At 40.4% G+C, this 22691-nt stretch overlaps 1 protein-coding gene across 7 annotated transcripts in view; it reads right to left on the minus strand.

The window, feature by feature from the left end:
• Positions 1-22691, minus strand: part of LOC122168624 (poly(rC)-binding protein 3-like) — a 139480-nt gene that overhangs the window by 17502 nt on the left and 99287 nt on the right. For 5 of the 7 annotated variants that reach the window (XM_042834163.1, XM_042834137.1, XM_042834129.1 and 2 more), the window contains exons 5-11: positions 22265-22381; positions 17394-17525; positions 14048-14176; positions 12052-12195; positions 8328-8384; positions 7732-7807; positions 5843-5895 (exon numbers count right to left, since the gene is read on the minus strand). In XM_042834163.1, the coding sequence (XP_042690097.1) occupies positions 5843-5895; positions 7732-7807; positions 8328-8384; positions 12052-12195; positions 14048-14176; positions 17394-17525; positions 22265-22381 (708 nt within the window). The remainder of the gene's footprint in view (positions 1-5842; positions 5896-7731; positions 7808-8327; positions 8385-12051; positions 12196-14047; positions 14177-17393; positions 17526-22264; positions 22382-22691) is intronic. The other 2 variants (XM_042834171.1, XM_042834155.1) reach the window with 1 other exon arrangement.

Consider the following 22691-nt stretch of genomic DNA (forward strand, 5'->3'; position numbering starts at 1 on the left):
CGATCCACTCATATCTATTAAAACCTGGTGATTTCTGTAATTCTGTTCCTGTGAATCATTTGCATGTCATATCCCAGCCATTATTTACTCAAATTTGGTTAGAAGTGTTTGCTGTTATGGGAGCAGAATGGAGCATGGAGACAGGAAAAGCTTTGAATTATCTTTACTTGGCTTTGAGATGATGAGCTTGAAGTGCTGTTTAAGAACCTGTCTGCTGCATCCATCTTCCTATTAGCATTTAGGTTCTGTTAAGCACCAGCAAGGCAAATCATAATATCTTCAGATTCCTCTGACGCTTGTCAAATGACATGAAGGGCAGGGTAGGCTTCTTGTCCCTATAATAATGATGTCTTAACTATGAACAAAAGAAGTAGACTGCACAAATGTCTGAAGAGGAAGGGTAGAAATATGATGATTTACTTACCACAAAGAACTTGCATGGTCTTAAGAACATGTAAAAATATCTAAAGGTATAAAAAAAATTATTTAGAAGGATTTCAAGAAGTCCAGTTGTCACGTGGTGTTGTCATTGACTGTAGTGTTCAGGACAAAGGAATGTGTAGGACTGCTGGCTCTTCAGGTGTGTGGTGAGCACACTGCAGTCATCAGCTCTGGTAAGGCACCACTGGGTCACAGAGGGGCTGTCACCTGTGTGTGCAACAGGTCCTTGGGCAGCACTTCTAACACAGTTGCGTCAGGAGAATGAATCTGTAGGCTTGTAGATGACTTCAGGGTAGATATGGAGGGTTCAGTCCAGAAGGCCCCAGGATAACGATGCAGTTGTCTGAAGGAGCACTGTTAATTCATACACTGATTATGGCAGCTGTCTGTAATACAGACACCAACAAGTCTGTGTTTGTTGTGCTGGGAGCCTGCTAAAGGCTTTGCTAAAGACTGCTTTAAAACTATACTTAGGAAGAAAAAGAGGGTGACATTGTAAGTCCAGTCTGAAGCTCCTCCAAATCATCCTTTGATTCTGTGATAGTGAGCTGCTTGAACATGCTCTACAAGTCGTGACCTGACTGCAGGTAGCACACAATACATTTCTCCCCTTGCCACACTAATGCTTCTGGCATCCTTGTTTTACTTGCTCACATTTGTGCAGCATCTGAAATATTCCAAGAGCTGATGGCTTCTGGAAGAAGCTTTGACCTACCAGGCAGTGGATATTCCACCCTGATCTGCTGTAGACATCCCTGTTCATTGCAGGGGAGTTGTACTAGTTGACTTTTAAGGGTCCCTTCCAACTCAACTGATGCTGCAATTCTTTGATTCTGCTCTATATAGTAGCATGTACACTGTCCTGTCTGGAGGACAAGCCACATCAAATCACATCCAAATGTGTATCTTCCTTTCCAAGACTGACCTTTCTCCTTCCTTCAGCTGCCCTTTTATTGCAGTACAGCAGGGTCTGTGTTACTCAGTCCCCAAAATGTCCCCCACCACAAGAGCTGCCTGTCCTGTGCTATGCACGTAATACTGCATTTCACAGTTGTGGATTCACTGTTCCTTCAAGCTTAGCAGACAAAAGTTGAAGAACATGAAGGTTGCTAAACATGTTAAGTCCTTCAGAACTTTCAGCACTACATTATTTTTGATGCTCACCTGCTTGCTCAACATAGCAAGTAATAGTGATAAAGCTGGCCCATTAGAGAGAGCAACTGAGCTTCCTATGGGCTATACAAAGCTTACTGTGTACTATATTATAAATTTATGCATATGCTTGTATAATCAATGAATATACTTGTTATTATTATGAAATTACTTGTTATTATTATGAAATATACCAGAGAGTTTGGCTAAGCAGGCTATTATACAAAAGAGAATAGATAAAATGCTTACCTGTGTCCTAGGCTCACTATAAAACTCCAAAGGAACGGATCTCCAGAAAGAGATCCTTCTCCACTGGTAGTCAGCTCTTAAATAGGAGCCAGGCTCCACCCCTTCCAGCAACACAGCTGAATTGCCTTCACCTGTGCTCCCATGGCTGATTCATTGCTCGCCTCAGGTGATCAATCAGAGGTTCAGGCCACGATTCAGAAGTTCCCATACAATGCTTAAGGTACATAGTATGCACACTCATCTCAGAAACATACACAAGCATATATATACACAAAACTTTTATGTACGTACAACCATCAGATCACAGAACTGTGAAGAGTTGGAAGGGACCTTGAAGGGCCACTTAGTCCAACTCCCCTGCACTGAACAGGAACATGTACAGCAGGTCAGAGTGCTTGCAGAATATGTGTGCATATGTGTGCAGGTGTGCAGATTTTAACTCCCTCAAGGATGAAGCAGAATGGCTAAGATCAGAAAGGCACCCAGCCCTGCAGCCTGCACTTGTTTGCAGAAGAAGCCTAAATCCAGCACGAGGAATAAAGCAAAGCTTTCATCAGTATCCTAAATTCTCATTCTGCATATGGCTTATGCATCACCTGAACAGCAGATGGCATCTCTGACTTCATGCTCAATAGTCCATGTGCCTGACAAGTTCCCACTGAATCTGTTTCTGCTTTGTAGCATTTGTGCATTTGTTGTCCGTCAGTATCATCATTTGCCCTTAAAAATCAAAATATCTGTTGATGTTCTCACCTTCTTGCACTGTAAACATCAGTGAAGGACGGTTCCCTTTCCTACTGCTCCACTACCATGTCTCATCCACCTTCACCTACCTCAGCATACCTCATTTCTTCTCATACCCACCAAAAAAAAAAAAATTAAAAAAACCACAAATCCTAAAACATAGATGCTGCTATTTGCCTTTTTTTGGTTTTGTTCTGTCTTTTAGTAAAATTCTGCTGGTACCAGCAGCAACAGAATCAAATCCAGAGTCTGGGCTCTTACAAGAAGAGACCGGAGGAAGGTCTGCTCTGGTTCCCCCTCCCCGGCCTCTTGGTGCTGGTGGAGTTTCCCCTGACTTGCCATGTCAGCAGAGATGTAGGCCTCTCTCTTCCATATTATTTTCCCATGCTAAGTAAATACGCTAAGCATACGTCTTCCCCCTGCCAAAATGCTAAGCTCACTGATGGGGCCTAACAACCCAGCTTGCTGCTGGGTTTTTCCTACTGGTTTGCTCCTCCATATTCATCACGCTGCCACACTGCACAGGGAGAACTCAGACTTCAAGTTCTTGGTTTTTTTGTTTTTGTTTTATAAACCAAAGCCCAGTGTTGTAGGTCTGTCACAGAAGAAGTGTTGAGATTCCACGTACTTGTTTAATTCTGGTATCTTTTCTTTATTATGAGTCTAGCACTGGTTAAAAGGAAGCAGCTTCTACTGCTTGGCATCTGTCAGGTCCCCCAGCTTTGATGGAAAGGCTTTTACTCATAGTACCACTGCATCTTCTTCAGAGTATCTTGTACATATTATTAAGTCTTCCGTCAACTTTCAAATCCTTCTGAAAACTTCTGAGTCAGGGATGGATTTAAGTGAATATCCAAAGTCCTCAGGACTCTTCTGGAAGAGGCATTACCTGATTTGGGGCTGCACATCACAGCATGGTCAGATGCTGCCCTTGTGTCCTCTTTACAGCTGCCACCAATCCTACTCCAGGAGCTGAACTGAGATCTGCAAAGATGAGAACTCGGTGTTCTAGAGACTATCAGAGGAGGAGGAAGAGGAGGCACCATGGGGGCTCTCCGGGGGCTAGGTTTCCCTGGAGACTTCTCCAAGAGCACTTTGCATGCTTGGCCCCTCTCAGACTACTGGAAGGAAGGACTTCTGACTCCACTGGTGATAGGAACAGCTCTTCAGGATGCTTTATCCAGCTTGGATGGATTTGCATGTCTGTTTATATGGAATATTGACCAGATTTACTGTTTTTTAAAAATGTCTGTGTTTTCTAAGGGTGAAGCTTTCCTGCTACTTGCTTCTGCCTGTCTCCCACATATATAAGGGAATTACACATAATTTCTAATGAGGTGGATTTTATATTATTATTATTGGTTTATTCATTTACTTTCAATGGCCATTTTGGGGATTGGATTACACAATGTTGTGAAATCTGATATCTGTGCCCAGCAGTGATGTCATCCCTCCTGCTCCCTAAAGGACAACCACTATTACACTACCTCACACAGAGGCTTGTGCAGAACACACCTCAAGTCTGAGCTCCGCATTCTCTTCACACTTGATTTTCTTCCACCAGATTCATACTGGTGCTTTGGTTTTTTGTATTTATCATTATCTTGTTTTTAAAAAATAGGTGTAACACATATGTAGGTGCAGTGGCAACTGTAGAACAAGTGGATATTTGCAAGCCACATACTGTTCTCACCTGTGCTGGACTTCTGCAGGCCTGCATGCATAAAATGAGGGAGGTTTCTGACCAAAACAGGACTAAGAGATGTTGACTGGGCAAGTGAAGTCGAATTACCAGTGCATGGTTTCCTGCACAACTGCTGCTGCCTCTCCCATCTGAACCAATGCAATAACATCCTTTCACTGTCTGCAGGCTGTTTATAAGCACAACCCCACCTTGGCCCTGGTTTTCCTCCTTTAGCAACAACAAGGCACATGCTGTGAAGCTCAACAAATTTCCTATTAGAAACAACACATGGATGTGTATTTGCTTCTGAGAGAACAGTGCTGAGCCACGGCATTTCATAGCTCCTCATCAGAAACAGATCATTTTTTTTCCTCTTCTAGTGCGCTACAGCACATGAGGCCAGCTGTCTCCCTCTCTGTCTGATAGGAACCCTGAAGAAGTGAAGTCAGAAGAGTAACCTCAGCTTTACATCATCAGGGGCAAGAACAAAAATTGCCTGAAAGTCAGATTACAAAAACTTGCTTTGTAAGGATAAGTACCATGCTCTCATAAAATCCTCAACTTACAGTAAATTGGGTTATAAACTACTGACAGATCAGCAGGACAGCCTTTAAGTCACATAAAGCTTACAAAATCACTGTGCTCATAAAATAAAGATTTACCTTTGCTTCTTCTTTGTTGTTCTATATCTTTTTCTTCTTACTGTAAATCATTGCCACCGAGTTTAATAGGGCTTATAGAATATTGTAAGTGTCTCTTGAAAAATATAATTTCTATTTATGTTCCCACTCATACTTGAAAGCTTTTTTCAGTGGAGGGGAAACTGTCCATTTTTCAGGTGACTCATTTGTAATGCAAACTCAAAAAAATCCCTTTGCTGATGAAAGAGAATAAAACTTGAAGGCATATTTGCATGATGCACAGAGTATCAGCTGAGCAGTTAGAGCAGCTGCTTGAGGATTAGCTCTGTACTGCCCAGGAGACCAGATCTGTCTGTCACAGCCAGTGCAGAGTTCTGGAGCCCCTGTTCTCGGCTAAATGCTTGTACTGTACCTCTATCTAACCAACGTTTGGTCTGCACCTTTACATAACTTTTTGCAGGGGAAATACTCCGCCTGGGGTAAGCACAGTCTCTGGTGCAGACCAGCTCCATTCCACCACTGTGGTATGGTGGTCTCCAGCCAACTCACAGCAGATGGGGTCTGAGCAATTTCTGACACTCTCCAGCCCCTCTGCTAGGGTCACGCATGACATGGTATGTGTCTCAGACCATGCCTGCTTTTCACTAAAAGCAGCTGACAGCCAGGCTTTGAGGAAATGGGTGAAACACCATGGCTTGGATGCCACTGTGGAACTAAGCCAGCAGCACTGAAGGTGTGACATGAGATGGGAGGGCCACTTTCACTGCTGCTGTCGGCATGTCAGTAACCCATGGCACCTCCCTCCCTTCAAAACCAAAGCCCAGGTTGTTTCTGAGGACTGGTGTTTGCAAATCACCCACGATGACAGAATTCCCCCCGGTGGCAGAGGAGACCAAGAAGAGAAAGCAGTACTGACTATGGATCCACTTACATCATTGGGAATAGTAAGTTCATGGGAACTGGTTGGAGAAGTGGCATCCAGTCCTATGTGGGGAACAGACAGAAAATGTTATGCCAGTTGCTTGCAAAAAGGGTAAGACACAACAAGCCAACAAGTGATATTATAGAGGAGGAAACATACCAACAAAAAAAACCAGAAGAGCAAAGAAAAGTAGAGAAGTGCTAGCGAAACAGAAATGAAAGAAGATGCAAAACTCAAGAGGGTTGGACTCGCTTTTAAAGAGTCTTATTTTAATTAACCTTTAACCCACCAAAACAACAAATGTCACATGATTCCACAGAGTCATACAAATCCTTTAGAAAATGGAGGGTTTCACCTACAAATCATTTCTGAAGCTCATCATAAATACATTGATTCAGAAATTAACGGATGACTGAAATTTGACCTCTCTACCCAGTGTTGTAGAATACAGAAAATTAGAGTGGAACTCAAACAGAAAAAGTAGTTGAACCAAATACATAGTCATGAAAATTAAAAATAATAATAATAATAAAATAACGATGAGGAAATTAACCTAAAAGAATTTGGAAATTAATGAGGGATTAGTTGCTGAAGAATGTTGGGAAGGGTCATTTTGGAAGGGGAAAGTACCAAATAATGTAAGTTGCATACATTTGTTTTTAAATTGGGTGGACAAAAGGAAAAAGGAGAATGGAATTACTGCTCTAACACACGGTAACATTATAGGAACATATATCTCATGAATACAACCAGGAAAAGATTAAGGAGCAGCATGTTAATGACAAGAATGAGGAACACAGAAAGCTGGGAAAAGCCATTCAGTGTTACTTGCAGATATTTTATCAGATACACCATAGAAAAACAAAAATGATTTTTTGGATGTCATTTCTCTCCCCTTCTCATTTATTTTTTAATTTATTTCCTTGGGGCGTTGTCTTGATTTGTTCATTATCATCTCTGAAGACATGCCAAAATACTCATTTCCAACTAGAAATTGTGGAAAAGGAGCTATTTAGAAAACAGCAACTCATCTACAGTTTACTTGAGTTTACATTCTACTAAGAATTGTATATAGTTATTTGATGTTGACTATAACACAGTCAAGTTGCTCACAAAATTTGATGTATGTGATAAAATGTTATTTGCCATACCAAGCATGTACCAGTTTATTCTGTGAAATTTTTGATGCCAAGCTCCAATCTAATGAAGTATAGAAAAAATAATTTATTGTATGGTTAATTGACTCGACTTCTCTCTTGACATGAGTTCTTTCTCTTGAGTAAATAATTTGTTATCAGCTCATGCACTTTAATCAACACAGGCTGAATTTCACATTTCTTAAGTGAATTGAATTTCCGCTGCAGTTTGTAAGCAGTCATTTGCTCTAGTAGGACATGAGGCACTTGTCCCAGCAGTGACGATTAGTGATGGTCTTAAGAAGTCTGGCTCTATGATGAGCTCCAGTTTTAGCATGCAGTAATTTCTTTAATCTAAATTTCTATACTGCCGTTACATGCTATTTTCTTGTATTTTTTGGTTTACAAAAGATGCTAACAAACTGGATATTTGGCAGGACATATGTCCAAGTGCTTCACTCAGTGTCAACTGGTAGATACTGTATGGTCCACAATAACTTTATAAGGATTGAAATAACTCAGGATTTTTAGCCAATGGCACAAATGGAGTGGGTTTGATTAAATAAACATAACAAACAAAGCAAATCTTAGTAGTGATGAAAGGAACTGTAATAGAGGAAAGGGAGGGAACAACAAAGATTAATGTGTCAAAACAGAAGGATCGTTGGTCATTGATCACATTTGTTATTAAAATGATGTAATGACCACGGGAAACAAAGCTGTTAAGAAGAAGGACATCCCCAGGAGGTCATGGGTACGTACCAGGGAAACCAGGGGTGGTCTGCCCAAGGGGAGTAAAGGGGGGATGCTGCATAGCCAACTGGTGAAGCTTGGTCAACTGCAGGGCAGGATGGGAAATTAGAACTAACCAATCAAATGGAATTATTTCAGAGCAGAGAAACCGTCTTACATGTTCTAAAATTGGATTAATTAAAATTATATTAAAAAAAAAAAGTTTAATCATTCATTCTGATCTATTGTAGAGGAAAAAAAAAAAAACAACAAAAGAAAACGAAACAACAAAAACCCCAAATTGGTTATAAATGACACTCTCTACTGTTATTACATGTAGCAGCTATTGTTAACATTAACTAATTACTGTAGAATTACATATTAAAAGAGTTCAGATTTATCACATGCAAAGAAGACTGAGATAACTGCAATTTGTTCCTGGGCCATTGTACTTTCTAGTAAGTATTACACAAGATAAGAGATGCAACTGAACTATAATGTATGGCTATAACATATGTCATTAGGGATATGTGTCCTTAGTCCATGTTAACTCCATTGCTAGCAGTAGAAAGTAAATATTGCCCGGAACAAACGAAAAGGTGAGGAAGAAAAAGGGAGTAATTTACATGTGCTGGACTCACGTCTGGATGAGGGATGGCATACTGCCCCTGAATTGTAAACGCCTGGAAACAAGAAGCACAGGGAAGACAGAGGTCAGCTGGGTTGGGACAAGCACAGGGCAGCCTCCTGCTGGCCCCATTGTGAATGCCACCCACGTCGCCCTCTACACCAAGTAAAGCTTAATTTTCTTGTGCTGCTTGATAATGCCTGGCATGGTGCAAAATGTTGTTCACAGGATGTATGGGGTGATGCCAAGAGCTACAGCCTACTCTCTGGCAACCCTGATGCAGGAGGTGGCTTGCTTGGCCCACCAACACAGTGCCAGCAGATGTGATCCTGCATGGCACATGACACAGCCCCTCATCTCCCCTGCTGGGTCTGCTCACTCTGTGCAATGGCCTACACAGACACAGCTATGAAGAGATTATAATTTTCTATTTTATTCTGTAGAGCTTTTCTGAAAGGAAAGGCATGTCAGAAAAATTTTAATGTGCTTATGCTCAGACGGGCAGGGAGGCAAAAGGACAAATTATAGTGTATAAATATTTGTAGTGGGAGAATTATAAACAGGAACAGAGCTGATTAGCTTAGTTTGCAAAATGCTAATTTGACAAAAGGCCTCTTAGAAAGCAATGAATCCTCTGCAAATGATAAAACAATTCATTTAATGATGTTCAGATATTAAAACCCTTTATGCTCCAACTGCTTAATGCACATTTCTGCAGCAAAATTTCCCTTCTGGAGAATAAACATTTCATTTAATTTTGAAATTAGCTATAAAACAAGGCTGAAATCTGGCAAATATTATGCACATGAGCAGTTTTCAACCAGAAGGAACTACTGGGCTCAACGGCATGTTCACTTGCATACATACTCACATGCATCTATGGGATGGCCATTAGAAATGGTTTATAAATGAAAAGGTCCCCATCTACGAAAACAGACTCTAACTGCCATCAGTGGGTCTTATGAGCAATGTGTGTGTTTAAGTGTTTTACCAAATGAGGACAACCTTAAGGAAATGTTAAGACTTCTCTGCTGAGTGGAAGGCTTTGAGTGTAGCCAAGCACATGAGCAGCCTTTCAGATATTCAATGGATATGGCACTGGGCAGGGACCTAGGCCTATGAGCAAACAGTGGGTTTGAAAAACACACTCTGGTCTCTTGCTCTCTCTGGTGGACCAGAATAGATCAACCAGATCTTGGGTTTCCTTCAAATCCAGCTGAGGGGACATCATTTTTTCACAAGGGTGCTTCCCAAGATGCGGTCTACAAGCCAGCAGTGAACTACTGCGATAAAACTTGCCAACAAACCTAAAAGCACCCTCTTCCTCATTGCTCTTCTTGCTCATATTTCACATACACACATGAAGACACAAACAAAACTATGGAAGTAACAGGAGTAGGTAACACTCAAAGCTCTGTTTATTAACTCTGCCCTTTCCACGGCAGATGCATGAGAAGTACAAGCCCAGTAGCGGCTACTGAGGCATCTGTATGGTAATGCTTAGCAAGGACAGGAGCTACAAGTCTGCTTCCTTCAAAGCTTAGACAACTTTCCAATGGATGTACTGACTATGGTAAGAGCATGAATTACCTGGCCTGCATATCTTCCTCAATTTAAGAGACATACAGCAAAGCTGTCACTGTTGAGCACCAGTCTAAACAGCAATGCAGCACAAGGGGCAGAAATCTTCTATTTGCTTCCTTCAGGAAAAAGTGCAATTTTTTTTTAGAAACCATTGCTTAGGCTGGATGTTGGTAAATGGCAGAGCAGAATAGTACAGTTCAGCTTCCCTTCTGTCAGGCAGTGCAATATTGAAGAAGCACAAGAAAATTAAAGCCGTACTTACAAGAATAAAACCCCACTTTGTTAAGTAAGAACAGAATTCAAATTTTTCTAGTGCTGTTTGAAAAGCAAGCATTAAAGAACCTGAAACCTTTAAAGATAGCCATGATGTTACTTAGAATGGAAAAATAACTTTTGATATTGTAGTCAAAGGGCTGGGTGGACTTAATACTCTAACTGAAATTTTATTTTCAATGTTAATTTCCACTGTGATTTTCCACAGTGACTTTCAATACCTCAAGCATTTTCTATAAAAGTTTGGTTAGTCAAAGACCACATTCAAAGCACACACAACTCATCTGTCTCAGACACTCTCACATCAATAAGGTTGCATCAAAAAAGCGACAACACCTTTTTAACTGGTAAAACTGAAGATGGCAAGAACTATCAGGCCTTCAAATAGAACACTTTCAGTTATTTATATGAACTGTTTTGGGCACCCTAGAAAACAGTTTCAGTGCTTTTGAGTAATCATATACAATCTTCAAAGCAATTACAATTGGCTGCTGCATTATGTACACATGCATTTCTTAAAGGAAAGCACTGCAGTATAAACTTAATATACTTCTGGAATAAATTATTCTGAACTCTCAGACCAACTTTTGGCAATTTATTTTTAATTCCAACTCAACGTTGGTCACTACGGGAGCTGATTTCTTATTTTGAAGAAAACCTAGAGGGTAAACTTGGACACCCAGCAACTTCAAGTTACTTTATCCAGATTACAAAAGTCTGGGAATATGCCACAATATCTCATTACAGGCTAGAAAGTAAAACTCTGAAATAAAAAACGGAGGCAGTTTATTGCAAAGGCCTTTAGGAGGAAATGGCTTGTTGCTGTATGCTTGGTATATTTAGGAGCTTGCTGGCACACTGGAAGACAAGGGAGAGGCAGGATTCTGTGCCAGCAGCACCTTATGCCACCTGCCCTACCAAGAACTTGGTGTCTGGCTCCTCAAATGATTTCTGTATTCCCTGTTGAGATTCCCTGTTGTATTCCCTGCATAAGACATGGTCTCTAGGCCTGCAGGTGTCCCATCATGCACGTGAGTGGCTCTTCCCACTGGATAAACACTAAAAAGGGGCTTTGCTCTCATCCTGGGTGAAAGAATAGACTAGGATTGGATGCCTTTTGCCACAGAGGCTTCACACATGAATCCTAAGAAGGGAAATGTGGCCTTCCTCTAGCCTAGATTTAGGAGACCAGGATTTGGGCAGGGTTTGCAGCATCCTGGATACCTTTCCACTCTTCATAGCTTGCTGGTTACAGATCCCCTCGTGAGCCTCCTATGGTATTTTTAGGCTTGGTATCAGCTGCATTTGTTGTTGGTTCATTTACTAAAAGTGCATTCCCCTTGCAGCTCATGGTGGTAGAGTAAATTCCTGCCACAGCCACTTGTTGCAAACTCACTTCAGGACATTATCACAAAACAAGGAAGGGTTACACTGCACATGGGTTTTTAAAAGCAGATAAGAACACTGATATAGCATAAGATGAAGGGGAAATAGTCAAAATTTCACTATATAAAAAAGATACAGTAAAGCTCTGATTCCATTACAAATGAGACTTAATGGCTGGGAAGGTCTGCACCTACATTTATATAGTTTGTGTAGCCTCAAAACCCCATTACTAAGGAACTATAGGGCAAAGGAAGTTATTGGTACTACTGAAGTAATCTGCAGAATACCACTTCCCAGGCTTATACAGCAGCAGGAAACACACTGTATGTCAGATGCTCCCCACTCAATGTCTTGTCATTGTTTTCCCCTTAAGTTTGCAATGCAGTGTTCTCCTTCCTTGCAAGCTGCAAGCACACAGAGTAGACAGAGCATATCAATACTATACCAGGCAAAAAAATGAGTAAAAGTTGAAAACTAACAGGCGCTGGCTGAGGTTGGGCCAAGACGGTGTGGTTTCCAGCTGAAGCCAAAATGGTGTCTGCTCTTACCTGGCCACCTGCAAAAATGATAGGTGCAGAGGCAGGTTTGGGACGGTAGGGGATGGTGGCACCTTTGGGTGGGGACTGCAGACAAAAACACAAAGTGATCAAAATGCAGAATGAAGCAGAATGCACATAAAACCACTCTTTAACTTGGCCACCCTAGGCACTAGGGGTGCACTGACCCGGCCCCAGCCCACCCTGCCCTCCTTACCAAGAGTCCTAGAATCAGAAGTCTGATGTCTGAGCCCCAGGTAGGAAAGCCAAGGCCTCAGTTATCCAACTGACAGCCGGCACTCGTGGCTTCTCTACCACTCTTAGCTGGTGAAGCTATAAAGCTTCATTAAGCACTTTAAGGCATTTCAGGAAACAATATCAAACTGTGTCAATGTTTTGGAAGAGGCCAGGCAAAGTCTATTGATCTTTCCTATGCTGCTGCACATCAAGATTTCTTGTTTTACTGACTCAGTTAAGTCGGCTGCTAAATGACAAGCGACTGGCTTGATCCTTCCTCTTGTTCAGCTGAGCAGGAAGGGTGGAGAAAATCCCTCCCAGCTACAGCCTTCATCATGTACAGAAAGGGAACATATTCCCTGCAGCCCAAGGCAAGTGTATGAAGGGAAATATCTGAGCCAGGTTAACATTCTCCCCGTACACAAAGTGGGAGCGTCTGCCTGTAAAACAGGCTACCAGCTACCCAGCAGAATTATGCCCTGGTTTCAATGCTTTAACTACAACTAAGAAAGGTAACAACCAAAACACTTCCATTAATTAATACCAAGTACTTCGCTATTTCACTTCAGTGTGAGTGGTTTGTTTTCTAAATTAAATATATCTATTTATTCCATGAATGCCACTTGCATACAGAACTACACACCATGCTCAAAGCTGATAATAATTACTATCATGTGTTCCACGTCTAAGGAACTAGCATTAGTTTTTGAATATTATCTTCTATATTATTTTTATACACAAATTCTTTCCTCACAGTAGTCCAGCAAAAACTGAAGCAAGAGTCATTTTTTTTCCAAGTAAAATAGTGGGCATTTCTTCAGTTTTGTGCCTTTTTTTTTTTCTTTTTTTGCATAATGCTGGCTGTTATTTAGATACAGTGCATTCTTACTAACAGCCTGTAGCCACAGTGCTGTCTCACTGCTTCTCCTATCTTTAAGGAATATAAAATAAGTAGGACACCAGAGATTATGAGACAGCTCCTGACTACACATAAGATAAAAAACCCCATAAAACCCAAAACCCCAAACAGAGAAAATATTCCAGCAAAAAAATGTGATAAAAATGGAGAAGTTGTACGTTCCAAGTCAAAAGCTGTGGTTGTCATGTCAAGTTTTTTCATTTTGTATGCTGATGTTTTTTCAAACTTTAACTTAATCAGTTGAGATGTGTACTTGCATGAAAGTACAGACACGTTCAACACAGGATTAAACAGCTCAAATCTGTGTAGAAATTAATTTGGTATCATTTAACTTCAGAGCTAAAAAAGTGCCATTGCAAGGAAACTTAATAGCCTTATGCACTGATCTGACCCCAAAGAAGGAAAGAGTCCTGCAATGTTTAAATCACACAAGCCAGAATTGCTTCTACTTTAAACAAGACCTACGTGTTTTTGTTCTGTTCAGAATCATCAGAATAAAATGCATCAGAATAAAATGCTTTTCTCAAAAGATGGGCTGCAGCTCTGTGCAGGACCATGCTTTGCTGCTTGACAGTGCCATGATAGCCCTGGCCCCAGGTTGCTAAGCCTGCTCCGAGAGGTTCCCAGACACCAGTCAAGTATTTGAGGCTCTGTCAGGGTCCCCCTGAAATCCCTGACCGGGGATGGATGGACAGGACCTCAGGGAACCCCCAGGCAGCTGAAAATCAACAACATGTTTGAACATCTCCCATGTGAGAGGCAAGAACCCAAACGATCACTTACCTCCAGCATGACCACGCATATCTGTTTCACACACTGGATGATGGCATCGGGAGTGCCTGAGATAGTGACTGCACGCTCCGTTGAGTTTGGCAGCATATCCCCTGCTACTTGCACCTGGGCTCCTGTGGACTTGAGCAGAAGCAAACCAAACAGAGTATCACTATCAGGAAGGCAATGCCAGGGGAGGGGGAGGGAAGGGGAGGGGAGGAAGCCAAAATAATCCTTGGCATTATTTCACAAAAATCATGAAAGACTTTCAATCAACAGAAAAAAAGCCCACATGCATTTCATATTGAATTTGCACTTCCACACATTACAAACAAAATGTTTTCCTGGTTGTTATTGAAATGCTATGTATGTATATATTTAGTTAGCTTTTAATTATCATTGAGTTTGTGTCAGCCAGCAAGGAGTTATTTTATTTTCTTGGTGGTCACACACAACACATTCTTCTTTCCAGAGACTGATTAAATTACTGATTGCATCTTCTGTTCACTACTGCTATTTAAAGAGATATCAGTTCCTTTTTCCATAACAGGCTTTGAAATTTCACCATAATTTCATCAATCTGCCATGCTTTTCTTTCTTTTTCTTACAGCCTTGTCTTGCAAATGCATGCATTCCTTGATGTTCTCGGGCAGCAGCCCTACCAGGCTGAACACAAAAAAGCATCCATCCCTCATGCAATTGCTACTTAGTGTGTTGTGTGATGATGAAATTAGATCATATCTTGAGGTAGATGCACTTTTTTGTTGTTGTTGCTGTTTGATAGTGGTTATTGTTTAACATACAGTTCTGGGTATCTGTATGACTAGCATAAAATACTCTGCAAAATACTGCAGTCATTTATATATTTGCTTCCAATGCTAGTTTTGTTTATTTTTTTACTTTGGTCATATATCAGCAATGAAAAAATAAGTAAGATCTTCCCAATACCCTTCTGACTATGCAAATGTGAAGTGTGCATCCATGCTACATTAGCCTTATCCAAAGATCCCTTTGACCACACAATATCCTTTTACTTCCTTGCACTAGGGAAGTAGCTAACTGCTTCTGAAACTGTTCTCACCAGAATAATCACTGTACACAGACCAACTTCACCTGTAAGAGCCTGTGTCCTGCAAGCATTCACTCACCATTACGGATGAGATTTCCAGTACAAAGAGGTACAAAGATTTCCAGTACAAAGACAAAGAGGTAACAGCTATAAAACCCGCAGCTAAGTCTTAACAGACCACAGTTGGTGCTTCTGCCCAGTACTATTCTAACACAAATGAGAAACTAGCCAGAACCCTACTGCCAGACAGTTCTGAATAAAGAGAACAGTGTTTCCTATATATCTAATTTTGCACAGAAGATCAAGTGCACATCAAGTGATGCTGTCTCCCACATCCCAAAAGCATGTTTGAAAATAAGTACTAATGAGAGGCACAGCTCCCTGATTCTTTAATGAAAAAAATGGTAATAAAATACCAAGAAAAAAAGTAAAATTATTTGCAGGTCTTGGTAAATAAGAAGACCACTTCAAATGGCAGAATTCTGAATTATTCCTCCATGAGTTTACAGCAGACAATACACACGTTTTCATGTGCTCCCGTTATAAAGCAAAATGCACACAGAGAAACAACATGTTTGTCTGGCTGCAAAAACTGCACAGCCTTTGGCTGCTCTGCCAGCTGATGGAAGCAGTGTGTACTGTTTGCACTTCAGTACATGTGAGGAGAGGAAAAAACCTTCCAGATATGCACGCAAAAAGAACTTCACTGAAAAACTCCCAGAACAATAACATTTGAATCCAAATGAAAGAATCTGGAAGTATCTGAAACTCAGGAGGACAAGACCTTGGACAGTCCTCTATGGTCACTTACTCTTCCATGGTTACTGTAATGCAACATTTCAGAGCAAATTTTAGACATTTAATTTTGATCAAAACATTTTCCAGTCCTCTACATCATCCGATGAAAGCTTCTCTTACCAAAATGTCCTTTTTTTTTTTTCCATGCTTGAAATGAAACTTGGAAGTTCAATGAAACATACTGTCTTGAAGATACATTTGTAGATAAAAAGAAAAGTTTTCCTGGGAAAACTTGGTGAAAAGCTTTTGTTTTGACAAAGTCAAATAAAAAAACAGTCAGCACTTCATCTTGCTATTCAACACTTTGTTCTGTGTTAGAACAAATACAAACATAGAAGGAACACCATCATTTTCTCCAGAGTAAAAAGCCATTTTCCGAAATGTTTATTCAGATTCCCTTTATATAATTTTAGCACGTGCCTACTTTTCTTGTTTTACTGATTAAAAATATCAGATCCTCAGCTTGACATGTGCTAAGTTACCATAGCCACAGTAGGAACAATTCAAGCTGACACCATGTGATCATTTTTGCATTTTCTGATTAGAGAAAAACGTGGCTGCTAGCACAGTGAATTGAATGAATGCCTTTAGATAAAGTCTGAATTAAAAATAAATCAATATGAGATGGGAATAGATGAGGTCAGGTCATTCTTGGAACAGTGAGATTAGGGAGAAACAAAATAACAAATCAATTAAAAAAAAAGGTAGATGAAGAGTTTGACCTCATGACCTGGCCTCGCCAGCACAATCTGGGTCTTTCCCTGACTGCAAACGTTGGAACTGGCCTCGAAAAGTCCACAACAGTCTGGCTCGGCCTTCTCAGTGTTGCTGACTGGGGGACAGTGCTGAAAAAGAAATCTGAAAGGACATTTTTATTTGCTAGGGTGTTGATTTGCTGAAATGTGCTTGACTGTTTTCTCTGTTGTTTATTTTCCTCATCCAAGCTGTGTTTGAGCTGCTCTAGTAGTGTTGCAATGAATGAATTGTAAAGCTGTTTTTTTATTTCATATACTGTCTCTGTGTCCAGGAAGGTACAAGGGCACTGTGGTCATTGGCTTGCCACAGAGCAAGGCTTTCCTGAGGCTCTTCACTCAGCACGTTTGACAGTCAACAGGATAACAACCCTGGCTGCCATTTATGACCACCTCCTCCTTCCAGAACTGCCATGAACTGATGAGTCACAGTAAATGCTGTACATGTAATTTCAGTAAAATAATTTTCACAGAATCACTGAATGGTTTAGGTTGATCGGGCCCTCAGAGCCCACCCAGCCCCAACCCCATGCCATGGGTAGGGCTGCTCCCATCAGCTCAGGCTGCCCAGGGCTCCATCCAACCTGGCCTTGAGTGCCGCCAGAGATGGGGCACCACAGCTTCTCTGGGCAGCTGTGCCAGCGCTTCATCACCCTCTGAGTAAAAAATCTCCACTGGCCAAGTGCAATGGAACAACACTGAGCTAGTCAGAAACCCTGGCAGACACCCCGAGACTTACCTCCCTGATTTCTTTGATTTTGGAGCCTCCTTTTCCTATAAGGGATCCGCACTGACTTGCTGGCACGACAAGCCGAAGTGTTACAGGTGGCTTGCTTGTCACTGAGCTGTTCGTCATTGAAGCATTAATGTCCTGTAATAGCAACATCAAACAGAATTAGCTGAGGATTTGTCCTTCCTTTTGGGTACTAAAGGGTGCAGAGCAAATGCCTGAACAGTTCTTGAGGACTTGGGCAGTTTGTAACTAATTGTGTCTCATCTCTGCTGCAGGTGAAGCCACCAGCAATGTAGATGATACACCATAAGCATGACTGCATAAGAAGCAGAGGAGGAAGGCTTGTGCAGGAGACAGGCTCTGTGACAAGACTGGGAGGTGACTGTGGCACCTGCCTTTAGACCAGCTGAAGCAGATGGAAAAAACAAGCAGGTTTTTGAGTTCACAGGCCCCCAAATCCTGACTTTGTTTCTTTTCCACTATCTTGAGTTGAACATTTCTACTATGTATTACATCTTTTCACATAGCTTCTCTTCATTGCCACAAAGAAAAAAGGTTTTAAGAGGGAATGACAAAAATGATCTATGACCAATCTGAAGCAAATAAAAGCAGATAATATTGATAAATACTTTGCTGCACCCATGCTTAATTTCTCTTTTGTAGCAGATCTGAATATTTATAACACTGTACACTTTCTAAAATATTTTCCATCACAGTTATGTAACCACAGTATTAACAATAGCAGTTATCTGTACATAGATATTTTAACATGTATTCATGTATTCTGTTATCGAGTCAAACTACACTGCCTATTTTCAAGGGCTTTTTAATATACTACTTGTCACAAAGTTTACACTGTTTTAAACATATTTTTGTTTCTTCAAAATCTTCCAGCCACAGCAAAACTATCCCTCTAATTTCCTCATTCTCATCATCTAAAAAGAGTCAAACCCAAACAAGGAGTCTCAGTTACATACTCCTAAAACCATGAGACAAAAAAACAAAACAAAACAAACAAATAAACAAAAAACCCACAAAGGAAAAGATAAAGCTGACCTTCCAATTGAATGAAGGGACCAAAATCAATCAATCAATCAATCAAGCAAGCAAGCAATTCACAAGTTATCCAAACAGCACATGGGAACACCAGCACTGTTTGCTGCAGTACCTCTGCATTTTGGATGGTAACGTTCTGCTGTCTAAGAAATGGCTCAGTATGACCTTGCTAAGCTTCAAAGAGATGAAAAAATCTTGAACACAATGAGGCATGTCTGCACACCATAAGACAGCAATCAAATCAGTCCTCTGCAGCCCTTAACTCACATTTTGTTTAGTACCAGTGTCAGTGAGAGATTGCAATCCAAAATAAAGCGAGAAGGATAGCAGAGCTCTGCAACACACATGTACCTGAAATAAAGTGCAAGTCATACCGATTTTTCAGCTGGAAGATATCACTTCACTAGATCATGTTAGTGTCAGGTAGTGGCACATAATCATCCAGACGTAGGTAAACAACTCACTTCAAAGCCACCCAGCACAATCCTGATAATGTCTCCCAATTCTACATCATAGCTGAACTGGCCTCGAAGCATTCATTGCACTCAGGTGCACTTAAAAGCACTTCAAAACACTTGTTCATTTAAGGCCGCTCTGCTTTATTTTCTCTTCACCATTCAGAAGTAGTCAAACCTAAACTATGGCATCTCAGTGACATACTGGTAAAGGCATCAGATCAGCTTAAAAACACAGAAAAGATGAGAGAGCAAAAAGATCCCCTCCAGAACTGCACGTTCCCAAAGTAGTGCTGGCTGGAAAAATTCTCACAGGACAGTTTTATTTTGAACTGGAATATTTGTTTCTTTAGCATCTAACTTTCTGTGCACTGCATCCATCTCCTCAGGCCTTTGAAAGATGTAAGAGTTGGACTTTGCATGGTTTTTTGTCTGTCTTCCTCATCTAGGATCCCTGATGGGTATCAGTCACATTGATAAGGAAGTGATTCATGTTCAGAGTGTTACATGAGCTTTCTCCCAGACTCTACAAATCAATCACAAATTCCTCCCCTCTTTCCCATCCCAAAATTTGATACAAAGAGTTTAAACCAAGTTCTCACAACTTGTTTTTTTTTGGTAGCATTTCTAGCTGAAAACTCAAGAGTATTCTGGCTCATGTACAACTCACATCTTGTGGGCTATGGAGAGTACATTCATAGGGACAGACAGCCCATAAAACAATATTTCCTGGAGTTTACACTGCTGTTTGCTATATATAGGTTCAGCAATTATCACACTGGTGCTCTTTAGATTTCTTAGTATAAGTAAAAAGAATATTTTATAGCAAGAGTGATATTCCATTGTGGGATTTTCTATTTCATAACTGGCTTAAGAAATCTCCAGTAATAAGATATGTATAAGAAACGGCATTAGGTAGCCAGCTCAATTCTAAGTTCTGAAACAGTATTTCATTTTTACTCTAAAGCATTACAGTTACCTCACTGTATTGATAGGAATAATTACAGAAAACCAAACTGATTTTATGAGACATTTTTCCTTACCACTGTTCTTTCAAATACTCTGGAAGCCAATGATATTAAAACTAAATACAGATACTTCAGAATATATATGATGCATGAGTTCTACATTAAGTGCCAATACTCATTGACTAAAATCAATGCTAAGAGTCCTGATTACCCTCTAAGATCTGAACACAAATATGCATAAAATCCACTCAAACGCCCGAAGTTCACATTTCTTTGCCTATCAAAAACAACAGGGTGAGTTTGGCTTTTTTTTTTTTTTTTTTTTTGGAGAGGTGGGGTGGGTGAGGTATTTAATGCTATGTGGTGCTCAATGCTCTTATGAGAAATGTGATGCTATTTCTACTGGGTACTCATTTTGATGGGAACTGGCAGGGATTAGAGATTCCCACAGCATTCTGCAGGATAAGATTGTAAGGAGAACATGCTTTTCATGCTCTCTCTGAATCTCAGCATGCTGGTATGATGCCGTGCATGAAACAGAATCATAACCTATAGAAGGAACAGAGATAAGTATGATATGGGCAAGGAGATAAAGCTCTGATGGAGATGACAGCAGATGGTTTTACAACGGGACTACAGAGAATTGCTTGTGCAGTTCTGCAAGATTCAACCTCAAAATCAGCATTATCTCATTAAAAACTGGTAAAGAAAACAAACAAAAAAATACACCGTGCCATAAATCCAAGGTACCTTATCAACACATTGAACAACTGTAATATTCCATTGGAAGATCTCAAAGATCACGAAAGAGTGGAGGAGGATGAACGGGATAAACATTTCCAGCATTAAAAAGAAGAGCCATATGCCTGAGGACTAACAAGATGGTCTGCTGAGATGTAGGAAGTTCCCAATGAACACACCTGAGGATGAGCTGAGTATGTCACAGCCCCAGTGCAGTTACATACAAAATGTTACCCTGGGTGCGGGTGAGGCATTGCCAACAGGGATGGGATTGTGTTAGCATGATAGCCAGCCCGGGGGACATTTAATGCCATTAATTAAACCCCTGCGGAGCTTCATTTGCAACCTGTTCACAATTAAGGTAGGCATTTAGCATAGACTGCAAAGGTACAAAGGGAGTGTTGAGGGTTTGGAGAGTGCACTTAATGACTGAGCTTGGCTCATTTATTCTGGAAAAAGCAGAAGTGCGAGGGGATAAAGCTGTTTTATGAAAAAATGTCTGAGAGCAAACCTCAGGACTGGAAATGCAAGAATTATCAGCCACTGCTGGTGCGTGGACAAAGCCATAAAAACTACTTGTGAATAAATTTCCATGGGGAGAGAGAAGGTGTCCAGGTATCAGAGAATTGAGGTTGTGAATCCAATATCAGGAACTAGAAAAATGTAAAGTACTTTTTGATCATGCCATAATGGAGATTACAAGACATACTGCTTATGCTAGCAGACAATTGCACCTGATGACCCACAAACTCTTCTGATCCTGTTGCTCTAAATTTGAATAATCACCAAAGGTAAACAAAGCTACACACTGGCATTCCCCATCATCTCCTCTCTGCAGGCAATTCCTTCAGGAGAAGGTGAACTGCCTTCTGTAGGAGCTTCTGCTTCCCACAGAGTACAGAAGAGAGCTGGATGAAAGCAGAGGGAGTCAAGTCCTCTCCTATGTTAACAGGGTTCATGTTTGGCAGCCTGCTGCCATTTTTTTTCCTTTTTTTTTTTTTTTTTTTTTTTAAGTTTCCCATTAAAGCAGTGACTAAATCTAACTGCAGCTGGTCCATGAAACTTGAGGAGATCCGAGCACTTTAGGTACGTATCTGCATGGAATGGTAATTCTATGGTAAATTGAGCGCTCCCTTGCCTCACTTACTATTAGTGCCTTCATTATAATTAATTTTAAAAGCCAATCCTTAAATATGGTAATTAGTAATTACATAGGTCTTTAAAATAAAAAATTCCTAGTTGAATGAATTATATACTCATTTTGACGTATGTAGAATTTACATCGATACCAAATGGAATCAGATAAAAACAGAGCTAAAAGTTAGGCAATTATTTTTTGCACATCATACTCACGATGGGACCAGGCATTTTCTAAGACATTTTTCTTACCATCAGTGCACATTACTAGAAGCAATTGCTTTTCCCTAAAGCCTCCAAAAAGCAAAAGAAATTATCAAACAGCTTGTAAACTGACCCATTATTTTTCTTCGGTGTTACTGCCAAAAGCCTTTATAAAAATACAACCAATTTCATTGCTATTAAATAGAACATTAAACAAATCATATTTAACATTAAAGCAAACAAGAGAAAATCCAAACACTTGTATCTGTGTTTCAACTTCAAGAGAGAATTCTTATTTATTTATTTATTTGCTTACCTCTTCAAATTTTAGTGCAATCATAGAAAAAGCTTTAAAAATTGCATCTGTTGGGCCTGTTATGGTCACAATTCTTTCTGGACAGGAGCCTTCGGAAATATTGATTCGAGCCCCACTCTGTCAAAAAGAACAAATAATTTTCAATTTTATACTTCCTGGGGAGAAAAGTAAGCAGGAGCAGAGATATAGGTCGGGAAGGAATATCTTGAGGCATCTAATTCACTCACCTACAACTGTAGCCACAACATATATAATTTCAGCATAAACTGATCACACTCCAAAGATTCAACTAACTGTGGGAAGCCAGGTTCTGTCTCAGTAAACATGCAAGCAGCTTTCATCACAGTATGCAAATAGCACCTCTATAACTCAAAGGTACAAATAATTACATTATGAAGTTTTTGCTTCTGAAAAGCTAACCTTAAAG

Source organism: Centrocercus urophasianus, unplaced genomic scaffold (genome assembly GCF_019232065.1).
Source record: "Centrocercus urophasianus isolate 14NV4802_14NV808 unplaced genomic scaffold, USGS_Curo_1.0 seq_11, whole genome shotgun sequence".
NCBI lineage: Eukaryota > Metazoa > Chordata > Aves > Galliformes > Phasianidae > Centrocercus > Centrocercus urophasianus.